We start from the raw sequence: 15,858 nt of genomic DNA, 5'->3' as shown, positions 1-15,858 counted from the left end.
GGAACAGGACTCTTCTGTTAAGGTGAAATCGCTCAGTATCTTAAAGACACGTTGAAAGAGATTCAAGGAGGCACTACCATTCTTTACAGTTTGCGATACCTTAGGCTAAACTCTGAGAAGACAAAGATACAAATCCACAGGCCTCTCTCATTTTCCTGCAAACGTTAAACAGGGGATCACGCTCTGGCAGGTACAAACACTGTGACATTTTTGTAGTTAAGTCAACCAAGGTCGCGGACTGCTCGTCGTTCATTGCCAACACATTAGCAATGACTTTGCAAAAGCGCTGTGAAAGAATGGAGAATCTGTGACTTCTGTGCACAGTCTTGGAATTCTATAAGTAAGTTTCTGATTGCATACAAGGCTTCAGAAAAAGAAGGGAGATGGAAAAATATAAAAACCTACAGACAGGCTTAAACCAAACTGGGAGCTGTTAGAAATGCAGAGAAACTGCTGTCACTGATACGATAAATGCCTGGTGAAAACAGGAGGGGAGAAGAGCCGTGTGGGGAATCTGCAAAGAGCAGAGCCCCGCTGCGCTCCTCCAACGTCTCCCAGAAGCCCGTCCAGCCTATCGGTTTTTCTTAAAAGAAATAAATTGACTAGCCTTCCAAGTGACGATGACATCACCATTTATTCTGCTGCTGCTTATGGCTTTCCATGATAGAATCTCAACCTCTTATATGAGAGCCCTCTTAAAAATGGAGTACTTTCTACATGATTAAATGTGACACCCGGTGAACTACAAGAAAAGCCTCCTACACATCTGTAAACGGAGAGAGATAAGATGCATTGTACAGGTTTATCTTACCGTAAAGCTTTTGGTCCAAAGTACATAAAGAGCTCTTTCCCCAAAGTTTGTACACCACTGTAAACGTGTCCATTAAACAGTCTCGAGAAGTTCTGGCTGGAATCTTTATTACTGTTCAGCGCAGCAGCCTGGTAGAGAATACATACACACATGTAAACACACATACACACTCTAAACAAAATTACAATTCCATTCTTCAATGTGCTTATAATACTTCCTACCCAGGTGCATCCCAATGAAAAGAATAATCTCCAGCAAGTCAAGCAATGTAATCAGCTGTTTACATACATCTTGTCAAATTACTAGGTAGTCATTTAAAAGAGGGAGGCCTAAATAAATAAATAAACAAATAAATAAATGGAAAAGAAAGTAATTGGCTCACAATCAAAATGAGTTTCTTCCAGGACCATATGGCTCTGTGAAAAGAAAGCACAGAAAAATGATGGGAGGGTTTTAAAACTAAAAATAGGATAGAGCCTTCCATTGACCAGAAGCCTAGTCAATGTCCCAGAAGGGCATTCCGATCGAAACAGCTAAAAATAGTGGATAAAATATGAAAACAAAGTATTTTTACCTGTCATGATGAACTCAGAAGGCAGGAAGGCACAATAAGAGGTTGCAAAGCAAGAAGAAGTGGGAGGGACCCCCAAAGACAAGAAGCTGTTGGCAGCAGGCTTTTATCAGAAGGGCACTGCTGGGCTCCAAAGACTGAGAGTGGCCATTTCCTTGGTCTTGTCGGGGGTAGGGCATCAGTGGTGATGCCTGGGGCTCCCCCAAGAAAGGGATCTAATGCAAGACCTGCTCTTCTCTTCCTCCCCAACCACAATGTTAACAATAAAGGAAAAAGAAACCCACTTCCTCCCATCACGGTGCAGAACCAAACAATCTATTATTAGGATCACAATCCATCACTGGGAAGGATGCAGGAAGTTATAAACAAAGTATCAGTCGTTCTGTGCAGAAGGGACAGGAATGCAACTGTTTAGACATCAGTAAGGCTCTTTTTCTCCAGGGGGAAGTAGGTATCCTGGTATGGGCAGTAGGTATCCTGGTATGGTTCGTATCCTTACTCTTCCTTCTTGAGATATGCTTTGGAAGTTATCATTTAAATTTGCCCTCAAAATATAGTAAAAAAATTAAAACTAAGGTCTAACTATAAGATACCGTAAGTACATATAATTATATTTACACATTAACCCTTAATCTCATATCTCCACACACTTCTTTCTTTCCTTTTTCTCAAAAGGACCTCAGCATTCTCAGAAGGTCCAGGGTAAAATCTTGGTTGGGGGTGACGTAGTGGTGGTGGGGGTGACAGGGAGATAATTACAAAACAACTTTAGATAGAGTCGAGGAGCAAATCCCAACTTGCCCTCCACTTATGGTTGAAGGATACTGTTCAGTGATTCTCAAACTTGTGGTTTACAGACATCTGTCATTCTAAACATTTAAGATGATATGTCCACTCTATTCTTTAGTTCATGAAATTAGCCCTTGTGAAAAAAGACACATAGTATTTAGTTCAAAGGAACAGAGGGATAATGGATTTACAAATAAATAAAAATAAAAAAGATTGAAAACATCTAGGGACTGAGTTTTGTCCCCTCCAATGACGCTCTAACCTCCAGTTAGAGCATTTGACTGCGTTTGACAAGAGGGCCTTTATGAGGTGCTTAAGGTTTAATGAAGTCATAAGGGTGAGGGCCCTGATCCAGCAGGATTAGGATCCTTACAAGGAGAGAGAGCGGAGTTTGCTCTCAGTCCCCTGTGCTCAGAGGAGACACCACATGAAAAGGAAGCCGGGAAGACAGCTTGCACCAGAAACCCAACTGGCCTGAACCTTGCTTGAGCTTGGACTTCTGGCCTCCAGAACTGTAAGAAAATAAATGTCCGCAAGCCTCCCGGTCTATGGCATTCGTCATGGTGGCCCAAGCCGACTGGGGCAGGAGCAGACACCGCCCTCCCACCCAGGCCACGTTCAGTGATCATGGCGACAGGGGGCTGCAGATCCCCCCAGCTGCCTGAAGCTCGGGGAACGGGCTTCACATCCCTCCTTCACGCAGTAAGAACGGGGGGTCATCACAGGCTCAGAGCAACCAACCAACAGATGCACAGGGGGTAATTACAAGTGGCAGCCTTCCAGTTCTGCCCAAACCACAAAAGAACCGGTGGGAGGTGGGGCATCCGGGTGGCCCAGTGGGTTAAGCGTCTGACTGCGGCTCAGGTCATGATCTCAAGGTTCAAGAGTTCGAGCCCCGAGTCAGGCTCTGAGCTGACAGCGCGGAGCCCGGAGCCTGCGTCTCCCTCTCTCTCTCCCTCTGTCTCCGTCTCTCTCTCTCAAAAGTAATAACAAAATATAAGCATCAAAAAAAAAGTTAAAAAAAAAAAAGAACTCGTGGGAGGTTCTAGCTACGGAGGCGCATGTCACATCCTCAGAACATCTGCCTCTCAGTCCTCTTCTCCTTCTTGGTTGAACCCCGGGGCCCAGGTGATGACCAAGCCCTGTCGCGGCAGGCTTGCGTTCTCGGTGGGAGAAAAATACACTTGCGCGTCTGCCTCGTTTTCGTAAGTGAACCTGTTACAGCCCCGAACTGAGAAGGCACGGGAGTCTGCCTAAGAGAAGACTTGCCCTCCTCACATCTACGTGCTTGGAGCCAGGTGCCGACTAAGACAGTCTGTCTCAGTGCAGGTTCCCAAGACACGCAATCAGGAGGTAAAAAGCACTTCTAAACCAGCCAGGACACCTCTGACATGATGATACACGGAGTAGATACAGATCTGTTAGGGGTGGCCTTTGCCTCAACATAGATTAGGTTTTACACATGTTTGGATCTTAGATTGAAGGTCCTGGAGACATTTAAAAAACCTTCATTTCTAAACTCATGTTTTCCCCACCACCTCCCATGTCAACGATCCCTTATTCTTGCCCAATATCCGTTACGAGCAAGCGGTTTCAGCCATGCCCTCTGAAGTCCTCTGGCTTCCCTTAAGCTTCCGGCAGAGGCTGGGTGACCAACGTGAGCCCATTTCACACACACAGCCCTAGACACCACAGGGGTTTTCCAGGCCTCTTGGCCAAGAGGGAATCGGTGACCACTGCCACCACAGTGCTTTAATCTCCTTGAACCCTGCAAGTTTTACAAGCGCGTCTCTAACTCACCCTCTCTCCAGTGTGTTGGGAAGGCAATGGTCTGTCCTACCCCCACCCCCCTGGGCTGCGTAAGAATGGCCCTCGGGCCTGGAATGTTTCCTGTCTAGAGACAGACGGCCCGCACAGCCTGTGCTCCCCTTGTTGCCTTGGGGGGCAGTATCCTTCCCTCTTCCAGGCCTGATGTACAGGCCTGTGTGCATCAATGGCTCTCGGGCACGACCCCAGCTTTCTGCATTGCACCCCCGAGGGGGACGGAGAGGGGTCCTTCCACCTCAGCACAAAGTGGGGTGCGCGCACAGGCACAGAGTGCGTGTCAACTGCACAGAGGACCCACTGGCCATGGGGACCCAGGCATTGCAAGGGACTGATCCTGTCTGGCCTCAGGCTCTGAGCACATACCGTACCACTTGACCCTGGTGTACAAGGTGTCTTTTCTCAGCAACTTGGAATCAGGCACCGGTAACTTCCAGCGGCACTTAACCTCGGTCACGCTCCTGGGAATACAATCTATCCTGCGGCACAGACTGATGCCCTAGTGAACAGTGAAACACAGTAGCTCACTGGCCAGCAGAAGATTTTCCTGCTCACTTGCACATCACTGTTTCACACTGTGCTGCCCGGAAGCTAATTTTGCCCCGTTTTGCTGCCCCACCCGCAACGGGAAACCCCATGACTGAGCTCGTCCACCACTTCCCCGTGCCCTGCCCAGACCTCCTTTCCTCTACTTAATCCCAACTTTACCAGGTTTTATGATGGCTCCTGGCAAAGGGACAGACACGGTAACCTTGCAACAGACAGGTTGTCCCAACACCTAATAAACAGTAAATGAGTCCCAACTGTCCCGTGTGAAGTCTGCTCACGTCGCTAAATGAACGGCTTCAACAAGAACTTACTCCATTCAGGTCAACGCGCTCACAGACAACTGCTACCACAGGTCAGCTATTCACTTGGCTGCGTCTTCAATTTGACAGCCTCTGGCAACAACAAGGGTGGCACGTGACATTGGAAAGACGTCCCTCGCCACCGAAAATGCGCCCCCCGTGGCTGCTCATGGGATTCATTCGCTGCAGAAAAGCTAACTGACCCTCCACCATGTATTACACCTTGTTCTAGATCCTGAGGAAGCATCGGTGAAAAACAAAAACAAAAAAACAAACACAAAAATTAAAAACCTCCTGCCTTCCCGGAGTTTACAGTCTTCTGGGCAGGGAAGAGTGAGCAATGAATATAATGACAGTGCATTCGAACATTTGGAAAAGAAATCGAGATGGGAGAGAGAGATCAAGACTAGGGGAACGTGTCACAGGTTGCAATTCTAGATGAGGCAGTCATAATCTCATGAAGAAAATGGCATCTGAACAGGTCTGAAAGGGGTTTCGAGTGAGTCATGATCTGGACATAGGGAACGGTGATGCAAAGGTCCTGCGGCAAGGTGTTTCTGATGTATGAGGGACAGTGAGCAGGCCAGGATGGCTGGCGCACAGAAAACAGAGGAAGGTGTAGACAGATGAAGTCTGACACTGTGAGAATCAGAACATGTGGCCCACAGGGTCCATTCTACGGTCTGGTGGTTTCTCTGACAAAAATGAGAGAGAAGAAAAATATGATCTAACATTACTTTTTAAAATGCTCCCTCTGGGGGCACCTGGGTGGCTTAGGCGGTTAAGGGTCTGACTCTTGATTTTGGCTCGAGTTATGATCTCACACTTCGTGAGATCAAGCCCCGTGTCAGGCCCTATGCTGACAGCACGGAGCCTGCTTGGGATTCTCTCTCTCCCAACCCCTCCCCTACTTGCTCCCTCAATCTCAAAATAAATAAATGCTAAAAAAAAAAAAAAAAAAAAAGTTCTCTCTGGGTGCTGGGCGGGATCTCTGGCTAAGGGGATCAGGGTAGAAGGTGGAAAAGATCTCAGAAGAACAGTTGCAACGATCCGGACAAGAGACGAAGGAAATCTGGGCAATGTCATAGCAGCAGAGGTGCTGCAAAGCGGCCAGAGTTTTGGATGTATTTTTGGATGTATTTTGAAGGTGGAAGGGAGACTATTTGCTGGTACATTGAACAGGGGAGAGTTTGGGCCTGGATTATTGGAAAGACAGCAGAGCTATCAACTGAGATGAAGATTTGGGCAGAAGGGGATGGCAGAGGAAGCTGAGGGTTAGGCTTTGGTAAGTTAAGGTGAGATGTCGAGCAGGCAGTCGGGTATGAGTCTGGAGGTCAGGGAAGAGGTCGAGGCTACAGATGGAAATCTGTTCAGTCGTCAGCACTGCAGCGGCTTCTCAAGCTTTGAGACTGGATGAAATCAGCAAGAGAAGGAGTCCGGCTCAAGAAGAGAAGGGGCCCAAGAGCTGAGGGCTAGGGCACACCAATGTCACGGTGGTGGGGAGAGGAGGAGGGGCCAGCAAACCGTCAGAGGAAAGCGGGCCAAGAACGGCACAGGAGAGAAGATGGCCAGCAAGGCAGGAACAAAAGCAAGCCAGGGTGGTGTCCCAGAAGCCACGGATGAAACACCGCAAAGAAGACACGTGCCCGGGACAGCCAACACATCAAGCAGGATGGAGACTGCGACCCGACCACCTGATTTAGCAATACGGAAGTGGTCTGTGACAAGGGTTTTGGAGAAGTGACAGGAAGCAAACGCCTGGCTGAAGTGGGTTTAAGAGGCTACGAGCAGAGGCATCAGAGGCGGAGAGGTAGCGTGAACACAGGACGCCGTAAAGGGCAAACAGAAACGCAGTGATGGCTGAGGGCAAGCAGAGGCGAGAGGGTTTGTTTGCTTGCAGACGGGCCATCTCAGCGGAGCGGAACGCAGTGACACGGGGGACAGGATGCCTGGAGCAGTGTCTCCACCGGGAAGGAGGGACACACAGGGTGCATGGCACCTGGTGGTCTTGACAGGAACAAGGACAGCCCATCCACAGCATCAGGAAGGAAGGCATATTACACAGGTCCAGGAGCTGGCAAGGGGCCGTGGTTGCACACATTCTCTCGTGGTGACGAATTTTCTCAGTAATATGGGAATCAAGGTACCAGCTAAGAGACAGGTAGGCCCCAAGGCCCTTGTTCCTCTACAGTCATACGTAGCACCTAATAGTAAGACTCAATTTTGCCAGATTCTGACATTATGTCTCCAGCGTCATCATTCACAGGGAGAAGCCAATGGCTTCACACAAATGGTGCCGCTCATTCCACCCTGGAGACAGCCATGGAAAAATGTCATTCACACCTCACTGTCAGGACCACATTAGGTATCCTTCATTACTGACATCAAGCTAAAGCTCATCGGTTGATGGTGTTAATATTAAAAGTAAGTACCTGTTTGTATTTGTCTACATAATCTTGCACTTACCAAGATCATAATTTTCCCCGATTTTTATTTTACTCTGTGCGTTCTGAAAACCTAGACTATTCTCTAGGAAGCTTCCCACTCCCTAAGGACTACTGCTCACTGTTCAATGACTAGACGGGACCATCCATAGCTGCCCCATTATCAAAACACCTACATCTAATTCAGCAGTAATACATCACTGGGCTTTGTTGTAGCTAGTTAAACACTTAAGCACAATTCTTATGAAATTTGTGCCACTCATTCTTCTTCAACCACTCCATAACATATGTTTCAGCAGAGACCAACTGAAAGAAACAATAAAAATCTGATTAAAAAATAATAAATAAGGGTTTCTAATAAAAAACCTCTACCTTTTTTTATCCAAATAGTCAAATGCCCCAGAGCTCCTAATAATGTCTATTAAGAAGAAATTCAAGCCCAGTTTATCCTGATTTCTAGCCCAATTCCCCACCCACCTCCCTGCCAGGGAACATCTAACTATGTGCTAATGGGGTCTGTAAGGTCCTGTCTCTGGACTGCACAGAGCCTGCCTGCACTGTGGGAAGTTGAGTTCCATATACAGCTTAGGGAGAGCAGAGCTGAAACATCCTCTATAACCAGTGTTAAAGGGTAGGTTAAAAAAAAAGTTTTTACTGCCAGGATTAATTCCTCAAGGCACCAGAGACTGTCCTGGTGCAGACATCTATATGCTCCTCAAATTACTGTCAACTATCAGAGATTTTAGAACACCTAATAGATCCAACCATGGGAAAATTGGTTATTTAGCAAAATAAAGTCTCAGCGGATGGCCCTCCAAAATTTTACAGATACTAGACCACTTATTTAATAGACAAAGGGGAGTACACGCCCTTGTAAATAAATTCTGTTGTGCATAGGAGGATGAATCCAAAAATATAAAGGCCAATATACTTAAAATGCACGAGACCATTAAATCTCTTTGCACAGCTGTCAGTGGAAAGCGAAGTATGTCGTTCTGGCTGAAAGAGCCTCAAAGAGAACCGCAAACCAAATCCTTAAAGGTGTAACCCAGGGCTCATTTTACTGATGTTTTGTCCTGTTCTCCATGATTAAAAATAACACACAACATGACAGCGAGAAAAGAAATGTTCTAACAGTTATGATACTAAAGTCTCTACAAACACTGAAAGAAGACGGTTACGGCCTGACGATGGGCAGCATCACAGCACAGATGTCAGCAGAAGGGCAAGCGGAGGAATGATGGCAGGTAGGGAAACAGTCGCCGTGGAAACAGATCTGCAACTGTCAAATGACTTTGGTTCAGCACAAACTCTTCCAGCTAGAGATGCCGTGTGACCTTGGCTTGAATACATTCCAGAATCCGTTTTTTAATACTTGATGAGGTGCTTGGGAGTTAAAATGAAATGTGAGCCTAACTTCTTCCTTGCTCACATACACAGATTGTATTTCTCTCTGGTACGAGAATTTTCCCACCTGGGAAGCAGAATAATCTTGAGGCTTCTACCTGCCAAACCCGGCAACCACTATCATGCTACTTACGATGCACAAGGATTATTTGTCTGTGATTTGCATTTCTCCATTGTTTGTGTCTAGGCTCCTTGGGGACAGAGACTACAGCGTTTAACTAATATTCGTGAGCCCATCACACGCTGCCTGGAGTTAAGTAAACATCTGGGGGATCCATCAGATCCCTCCTCCTAAAACTAAGTGTGGCTTTAAACCACAGGCTTGCCCCAATCACCGTGTGGTACACCTAAAACTAATGTAACATTGTGCATCAACTACACTTCAATGATTAAAAAAAAAAAATACAGGCTCACTGTCTCCCCACCTACCATTGCCATCCTTGCTTAACCTTTCCCAAGATTTCTTGGCAAAAACTTCCACTCTACCACTGAACATGATGAACACTCCAGTCTCTTGTTTTCTAATTTTCTGCAATGGAGTGACGTTTAAATATTTGAGAACCAAATTCTCGTAAGGACCAAAAACTAGATGGGAGTAAAGTACTAATGTTTACCAGAACTTGCCATAAAGTAAGAAGAACTTTATGGGAAGGTTTAGGAATTCTGTTTAGTAATTCTTTATGGGGAGGGATTTAGGAAGGGACTGATGTATTTTCAGCAACCAGTCCTAGCACACCCTAGCTTCTATTGGAGATGTTTACTCAGCATTTCCAATGGTTGCTTTAAAAACACCCATTCTAATACTTCATTTGGGTTTTGAGGGAAATGATAAAGATCTTTTAGTTCAGTCGTCCATCATGTGGGCATTGGACCCAAGTTAACTGTTTCCTGGTACACTATCATTTATAAAATAATCAGCTTTGGATAATATACTTGGGACATAATAAAATTTTCCACTTGTGACTGACCATCTCAAGCACCTGCATATGTTTTTAACTGTTTTTGTTTTTTCTAATTCCATTTTAAGAGGTAATTCTGGTATACCAGTGATAGTTTGTGCTACTTATTCTGAAATCTATTGTATATGAACTGGCCAAGGCTTTTGCAATAAATCTAAGATTTGCAAGATATCCACTCATCCTACTGTAGAATGTGGGGTTATCACCTCTTTGTACAAGCTCCAGCTGGCCAGACAAATTCAAAAATTAATTTCCACAAGCCTATTATCTCTGCTATAACCATACACAATTGCCCAATGTATGTTTGACTTTCTCACATTGACCCTTACAATCCTGTTACTGTGTTATTTGAACATTTTATCCTTTTTCTCCCCCTGAAATAGAGATGAAATTCTCCTCTGCCACAATTTTAAGTATGATTGAGAAGGGTTCACCTTCTCACTTTCAAGTGGCTTAATAATATGAAATCATCAAAACAACATACATCTTCAGAGACAGCACATGATTTATTGTGCTGATTACCATTTATCCTGCCTATCCATGGGTGAACAAGGAAGATGAACTTTTCAGAACAGAGCAAGACTTTTCCATAGATAAATGTTTCAACATCTTGCAACTATATATTTTCCACAGAGAAAAGAAAATACCATATTTACTTTCATAGTCTCTCCTTTTTTTTTTTTCCCCACATGACTTTTTCCCACGTAATACAACAACATTTTTCTTAATCAGAGGTCACTTACCTACCAATTTAAACCATCTAAGAACCTAACTTTAAAATAGTCTCTAAATTCCAAAAGAGAGTCTTTAGGTTCATATATCACAACACATTCTACAGTTTTTTTAAAAGCAGAGCTTTCAAGCATTAACCTAAAGGCTAAATGCTTTATGCACAATGTGAAGGCCCCAAATGATTACAAACCCTGCATTAGGGAATAGGGCGTTCCTCCAATATATGGGTCTAGTGAGAAAGCCCTCATCTGGGGGGAAAAAAAGGAGCAAACATTGGGGTGCCTGGTGCCTCAGTCGGTTAAGTGTCCAACTTCAGCCTAGGTCATGATATCACCATTCCTGAGTTGGAGCCCCACATCAGGCTCTGTGCTGACAGCTCAGACCCTGGAGACTGCTTCAGCTTCTGTGTGTCTCTCTCAAAACATTTAAAAAAAAAAAAAAAAAAAAGGAGCAAACATTTACCAGGATATTTACCAGGGCATCTAAGATTACTTTGTTAGACACTAAGAGTTTCATGCATCCTCTCATCTAAACCTGACCAAATAAGCAAAGGTTTCAGTATAAGCATGTCTATAGGAGGAAGTAACAAAAGAGCTAGAATTCAAAAATCAAGATGGTCAGATATTCTTTTCTCTACATCAAACCAAATACTCCAGTGTCGAATTGCACTGATTAAGCCACAATGGTCACAGTCACCTTCCTTAGCCTGCTCACCTGTAAGATTGTTACCTGTTCTCCATTATCTTTGATTCCATGATTCCACATAATGCTGAATATGCTGATAATAATGATCCTCAGTCATTAAGGAACCATTAGTATGCACTTAAGGTAAGGAATCATATCATGCATGTTCCCGATCATGGTATCTCCCCGGCCAGCTAAGTATTACGTCGCATGTTCTATAAAAAATTTAAAACCCTTTTGGACTTAAAGGAATAAGCTCGTCTAGCCAGGAAATGAATCTCTGTGGATTAGTTCATCCCTTCATACAATGACAATAAAACGAGCTATGATTTCTTTTCTCCCCACTATGAACAAAAGGAAGAAGGAAATCTTTTAGTCAACGTCTCCAGTATTTTCTTGTGGTAGGAATTTCCAAGTAACGAACATAACAAGATACACATACTCATAACGAAAGATTCCGAACTAAATTTAGTTTTAAATCCTTATGCATTTTGGACTATTCAAAACTTTGCTCTTCTCCATCCATGTAAATGTTTACTAAATGCCTACTCTCTTCACAACACTGTGAAGGACACTAAAAGATGAACATTCGCCAGCATACTGAATACATGTATCAAATCATAAGGAGTGACAGAACAGCCAGAGGATCACGTTTCAAACGAAAGGAATGCTTGCAAATAAACTGGGTTTCAGATCCAGTTTCGGGAAAGGAGATTAAAAACATATGCAGATTACATACCGATTTCACTAAAATATTGTACCCACCCAACAATTAAAATCGGAGGATTGACTCTTCACAGCTCGTCAAGCAGAAATGGTCGTTGATATTCCAACACTGTTTCTTACCATACGGTTCCAGGAGCTCCAGCACAGTTTTTATGCAACGTGCTTATACAGTCGCCTAATTTTATGCTGACAAGACAGTGGATCAAAATTCAGAAAAATAATATAATGCATACACGAATTGCAGATGCTGAGATCTTGTATGGCTAGGCTTTCTTCTTCAAAATGAGGATGGGCTGTCACAAGGAGACACACATTAAAGTGTGTTCTCTGTGAACTCCAAACCGAAGCAAGGAGGAGGGAACATCATACGACAGGCTTAACTGGTTCAAAATGGCAGTAGCTACATAGGTGGGGGGTTGGGGGTGGTTTTTCAGTACAACGATTATCTGAATTCTTTTAAATGCCCATTATTTTAAATGCCTGGTTAATATTTAACTCTCCTTTGTATTTTCGCATGTTTAGTACAATGTAAAGAATACACTAGGCGGTTGTTAATTTATTTTTAAACTCTGCCTTGCGAAAACTGGTAGCATCTGAATACCTTTAATACCTTTAATTCCATGCCACCAATGCCTGGGAAACGTGGGATCATCTGTAATGGTAATGAGCATTCTGGAAGTGTGGGGACAACCTACCACGTTTTGATTAAATTTCCCATGGATCCAACAACCCTCTAAAATGCAAGAGACTTTTGATGTTGATAAAGATTATTATTGTTGCTATTATTATGTGATCAAAGGCCCAGCAAGTGAAACGATGGCAAAATATTTACAACTCTCCCAATAACCAAAAGAGATTATCATTAATTCCATATTAATTTTCAAATCCAGCTCCCATCAAACCAGATTCCTGATCCCAATCATAATGATGTATTCCAATTTTTAACACCGCCTTATGTCAAGATACGTTTAACAGCTTTAAGTGCACAGCTTTTTAAGAGGTATCGCTTATTTCATATTGCTGCCAACTGATGTTAACAAATGCCCAACAATTCATGAAGCATTCGTGTTATAGTAAGTATCAGGCTGCACTCTCTTGTTCGATCTAGATGTAGGACAGGAAGCCCTCAGAAGAGAATTATCAGCGTAGGTAAATCGATAATTAAACAAAACTAAAAATTGTGGGTAGATGCCACCAAAAACCCAAGGTCTCACTTTCCTAGTTAATTAGTCAGTACTACATTTTAAGAAATATGGTGTTCCTGCCGCTGAACTGGCCACTTTCCCTACTGAATCTTTTACAACCGAGAAAAGCTAGAGCTAAGAGAATCAGCTGTGGAGGGAAAGAGGGAGCTCAAACCCTGAGGTTCAACCCCTTACCAGTCATGTGATCTTGTGCCATTTAATTAAACTCACTCTGAATCTCACATCCCTCAACTGTAGAATCATAGGGTTATTATTTCTCTCAGCTACATGAAACGTAAACGTTCTTCAAAGGCACTTTATGCCTTGCCACTAGAGATAATCACAACAAACTTAAAGGAAATGTTCATGCTATTTTGGCCTAAATACCAATGAGGTGATATCTATTTAAAACATTAAATTGGATTCTCACAGCAGGAACTTTATCTTACTCGTCTTTGCATCCCCAGGAGCTAGCATAAAACCTAACATGAAATACATTACTGTTGAATATGTAAATCATGATACCCATACACAATTCATGTTACTGCCTTTACTTGTGAAATAGCGACTCTGTCCCTTCCTCTTCACCTCTACCACCAGCAACCCCCCGCCCCTGGATTCCTGTGGCCCTCTCCTAAGGGAGGCTGCAGGATCTACTTGGGCTTTCCTCCAGTCTTTCGTTTTTCCTTTTCAAGGTTGAGTGATCTTTCCAAAGTGTGAGTGGATCTCACCACACTCAAGACCGCCATTACTCCTAAGATAAATACAAAGTCCCTAACCAAGTCTACGAACATCTCCATGGTCTGGCTCCTGCCCAGCAACTCCAACTCTGTTTTATCTCAAATGGCCTTCCTTCTAGCTCTTTCTCCCTTTTCCAGTCACAATGGCTTTCTTCCAATCTCTCAAATGTCTGAAGCTCTCTTCCTTTGCGAACGCTCTGCCTGAAGTTGTTCTCCCTGCCAAACTTCCACACCTGAGTGTAATTGTACTTCCCCACCCAAGCCTTTCCTGACTTTCCTGAGCTCTTACAGAACCATGCAAGAAAGCCCTCAGGGAATTTACCAATTTATATTTACGTGCTTCCTTAACGACTGCCCGTGTATCTTCCCAACTAAAGTGTAGGCTCCACAAGGGGAAGCGTTTGTTTTTGTTCCTCAGGTGATTTTCATATTCAGAATTTTGTGGAATGCGTGATTTTTATAAACCTTGATATTACTGAGAGTTCACCCAAGGTCAACCCGAGTTACCCTGACATGATTTTGAGAAACACTACACTAAAAACAATAAGAGCACTTAATGCTTAATGCGGAGCACTTAAGGACGTATAAAGTTAAAAGGAATAAAATACAAGGACAAATGGAAGAACATACAAAACTTATTCTTTTTCCAAGTTTGAAAATGTATTTCCCCAGACCGAGAGCCTCATTTCTTTCAAGTTGTAAGCGTATGCTAATTTCATAGCAAGCAACTTTTCTTCCTGGACCAAAGGCTAGGAGGAAGCTTTGCAGGAGAAATTGAAGTGCACTATAATATTGCATACATCCGTGAAATACAATCATCCACACATCTAAAGGGCTTTTAAAGCATGACGGCTTAATCAGAATATTTTTAGTACAAGTTATAAATTCTTACCAAATGAATATCACACCATCTGCAATGAATGCCTTGAGTGGCCAGAAGCTGTGCTACAAGTTATTTGAAAAAGAAAGAAATTCACTTAAGGGAACCAGAATTGGGTTTCACAGCCCCTTCATTAGATGGCAATATTAAGTTGAGTGGGAGGGTCAGGGCTAAATTTTCTATACGCAATTTTAGAATTATATGGAAGTTGTGATACACTTCTCAACTGCAGAATAGCAGGCAAGCGAGAAGCGAGAGTTTCGTGCTAGAAGCTTATTGTTTTAACCACGCGAAAAAAATGTAGAGATCTGATAATACTAACAGCAGAAAACGCACCTATAACTATACGGAGACCATCTTTTGGAGGGTGGTAAAAAGTTAAGGTGATTCTTAATGAAACATCTCCATCATTTCTTGCCTGGGCATCTCTCTCTGGTGGCCTTCGCGCAGCGGTCCAGTAGTCCCTACTACGCAGGCGCGCGAGCACGGCCTTCCACCAGCAAAATCAAGTTAAAGTCTGGGAAACGCGGAGCCCCAGCGAGTCTGTTCCAGAGCAAAGAGATGACACTTTGGGCCCTGGAAACCTAATGGGGTCTTTATGCCATTTCCCCCTGCTGGCCCCATAGCAAATTATATTAACGGCTCACCTGGGAAGAGACCACACCCAGGCTCTGCAGGGCGCTTCCCCGCAAGTCCGTCACCGCCTGGCCCGGGCGCACTCGCGCCCGAATTTTCTCTCCATTTAGAGTACAGCCTGGTCCTTCCACCATCTCCCGGTCGGCACTGTGGCTCACTAGCTGCAGGACCCTGCGGAGAAAGCCGCTGTGCACCTCAAGCTCTGCGCGGGCCCTCGCTGGCGCAGAGAGGAAGTTCAAATCTCCCGCGCATCCGGCCCCGCCCAAGCCCGCTTGGTCCCGCCCCTGTCACGCCCGCCGAGATCCGCCAGGCCCCGCCCCGTGCCCGCCCCCGTCACGCCCCCTGAGATCCGCCTTGCTGCGCCCCGGCCCCGCGGCACTCAGCTCTGCCAGGCCCCTCCCCGTCCAGGGTGCACCAAGCCCACCCAACGCCGCTAAACTCTTAAGAGCCCAGGCAACTGGGACCTCAGAAACTCCAACTTTTTGTTTTGAGGTTTTTGCTCTTGTCCTTGAACTACTCCATACACGCATATTTTGTGACCTTGTCCTCTTAGTCTGTTCTAAAATTCAAGGTCGTCACAGCCTTGCAGGCTTTAGTTTTTGTATGCCCTCTTCAGATGTGGG

General features: G+C 44.5%; 1 protein-coding gene across 6 annotated transcripts in view; it reads right to left on the bottom strand.

Annotated features, from left to right (window-relative positions):
• Positions 1-15,447, bottom strand: part of NEIL3 (nei like DNA glycosylase 3) — a 73,349-nt gene extending 57,902 nt beyond the window's left edge. For 5 of the 6 annotated variants that reach the window (XM_042982905.1, XM_042982906.1, XM_042982901.1 and 2 more), the window contains exons 1-2: positions 15,247-15,447; positions 812-939 (exon numbers count right to left, since the gene is read on the bottom strand). In XM_042982905.1, coding sequence (XP_042838839.1) covers positions 812-939; positions 15,247-15,369 — 251 coding nt within the window. In that variant the 5' untranslated portion in view covers positions 15,370-15,447. Of the gene's footprint in view, positions 1-811; positions 940-1,385; positions 1,629-15,246 lie in introns of those variants that run through there. The other variant, XM_042982904.1, reaches the window with a different exon arrangement.
• Between the last annotated feature and the right edge of the window lie 411 nt (positions 15,448-15,858).

Source organism: Panthera tigris, chromosome B1 (assembly GCF_018350195.1).
Source record: "Panthera tigris isolate Pti1 chromosome B1, P.tigris_Pti1_mat1.1, whole genome shotgun sequence".
NCBI classification, from domain to species: Eukaryota; Metazoa; Chordata; class Mammalia; order Carnivora; family Felidae; genus Panthera; species Panthera tigris.
Note: the sequence above shows the minus strand (reverse complement) of the source record. Positions and strands in the feature narration are given on the sequence as shown.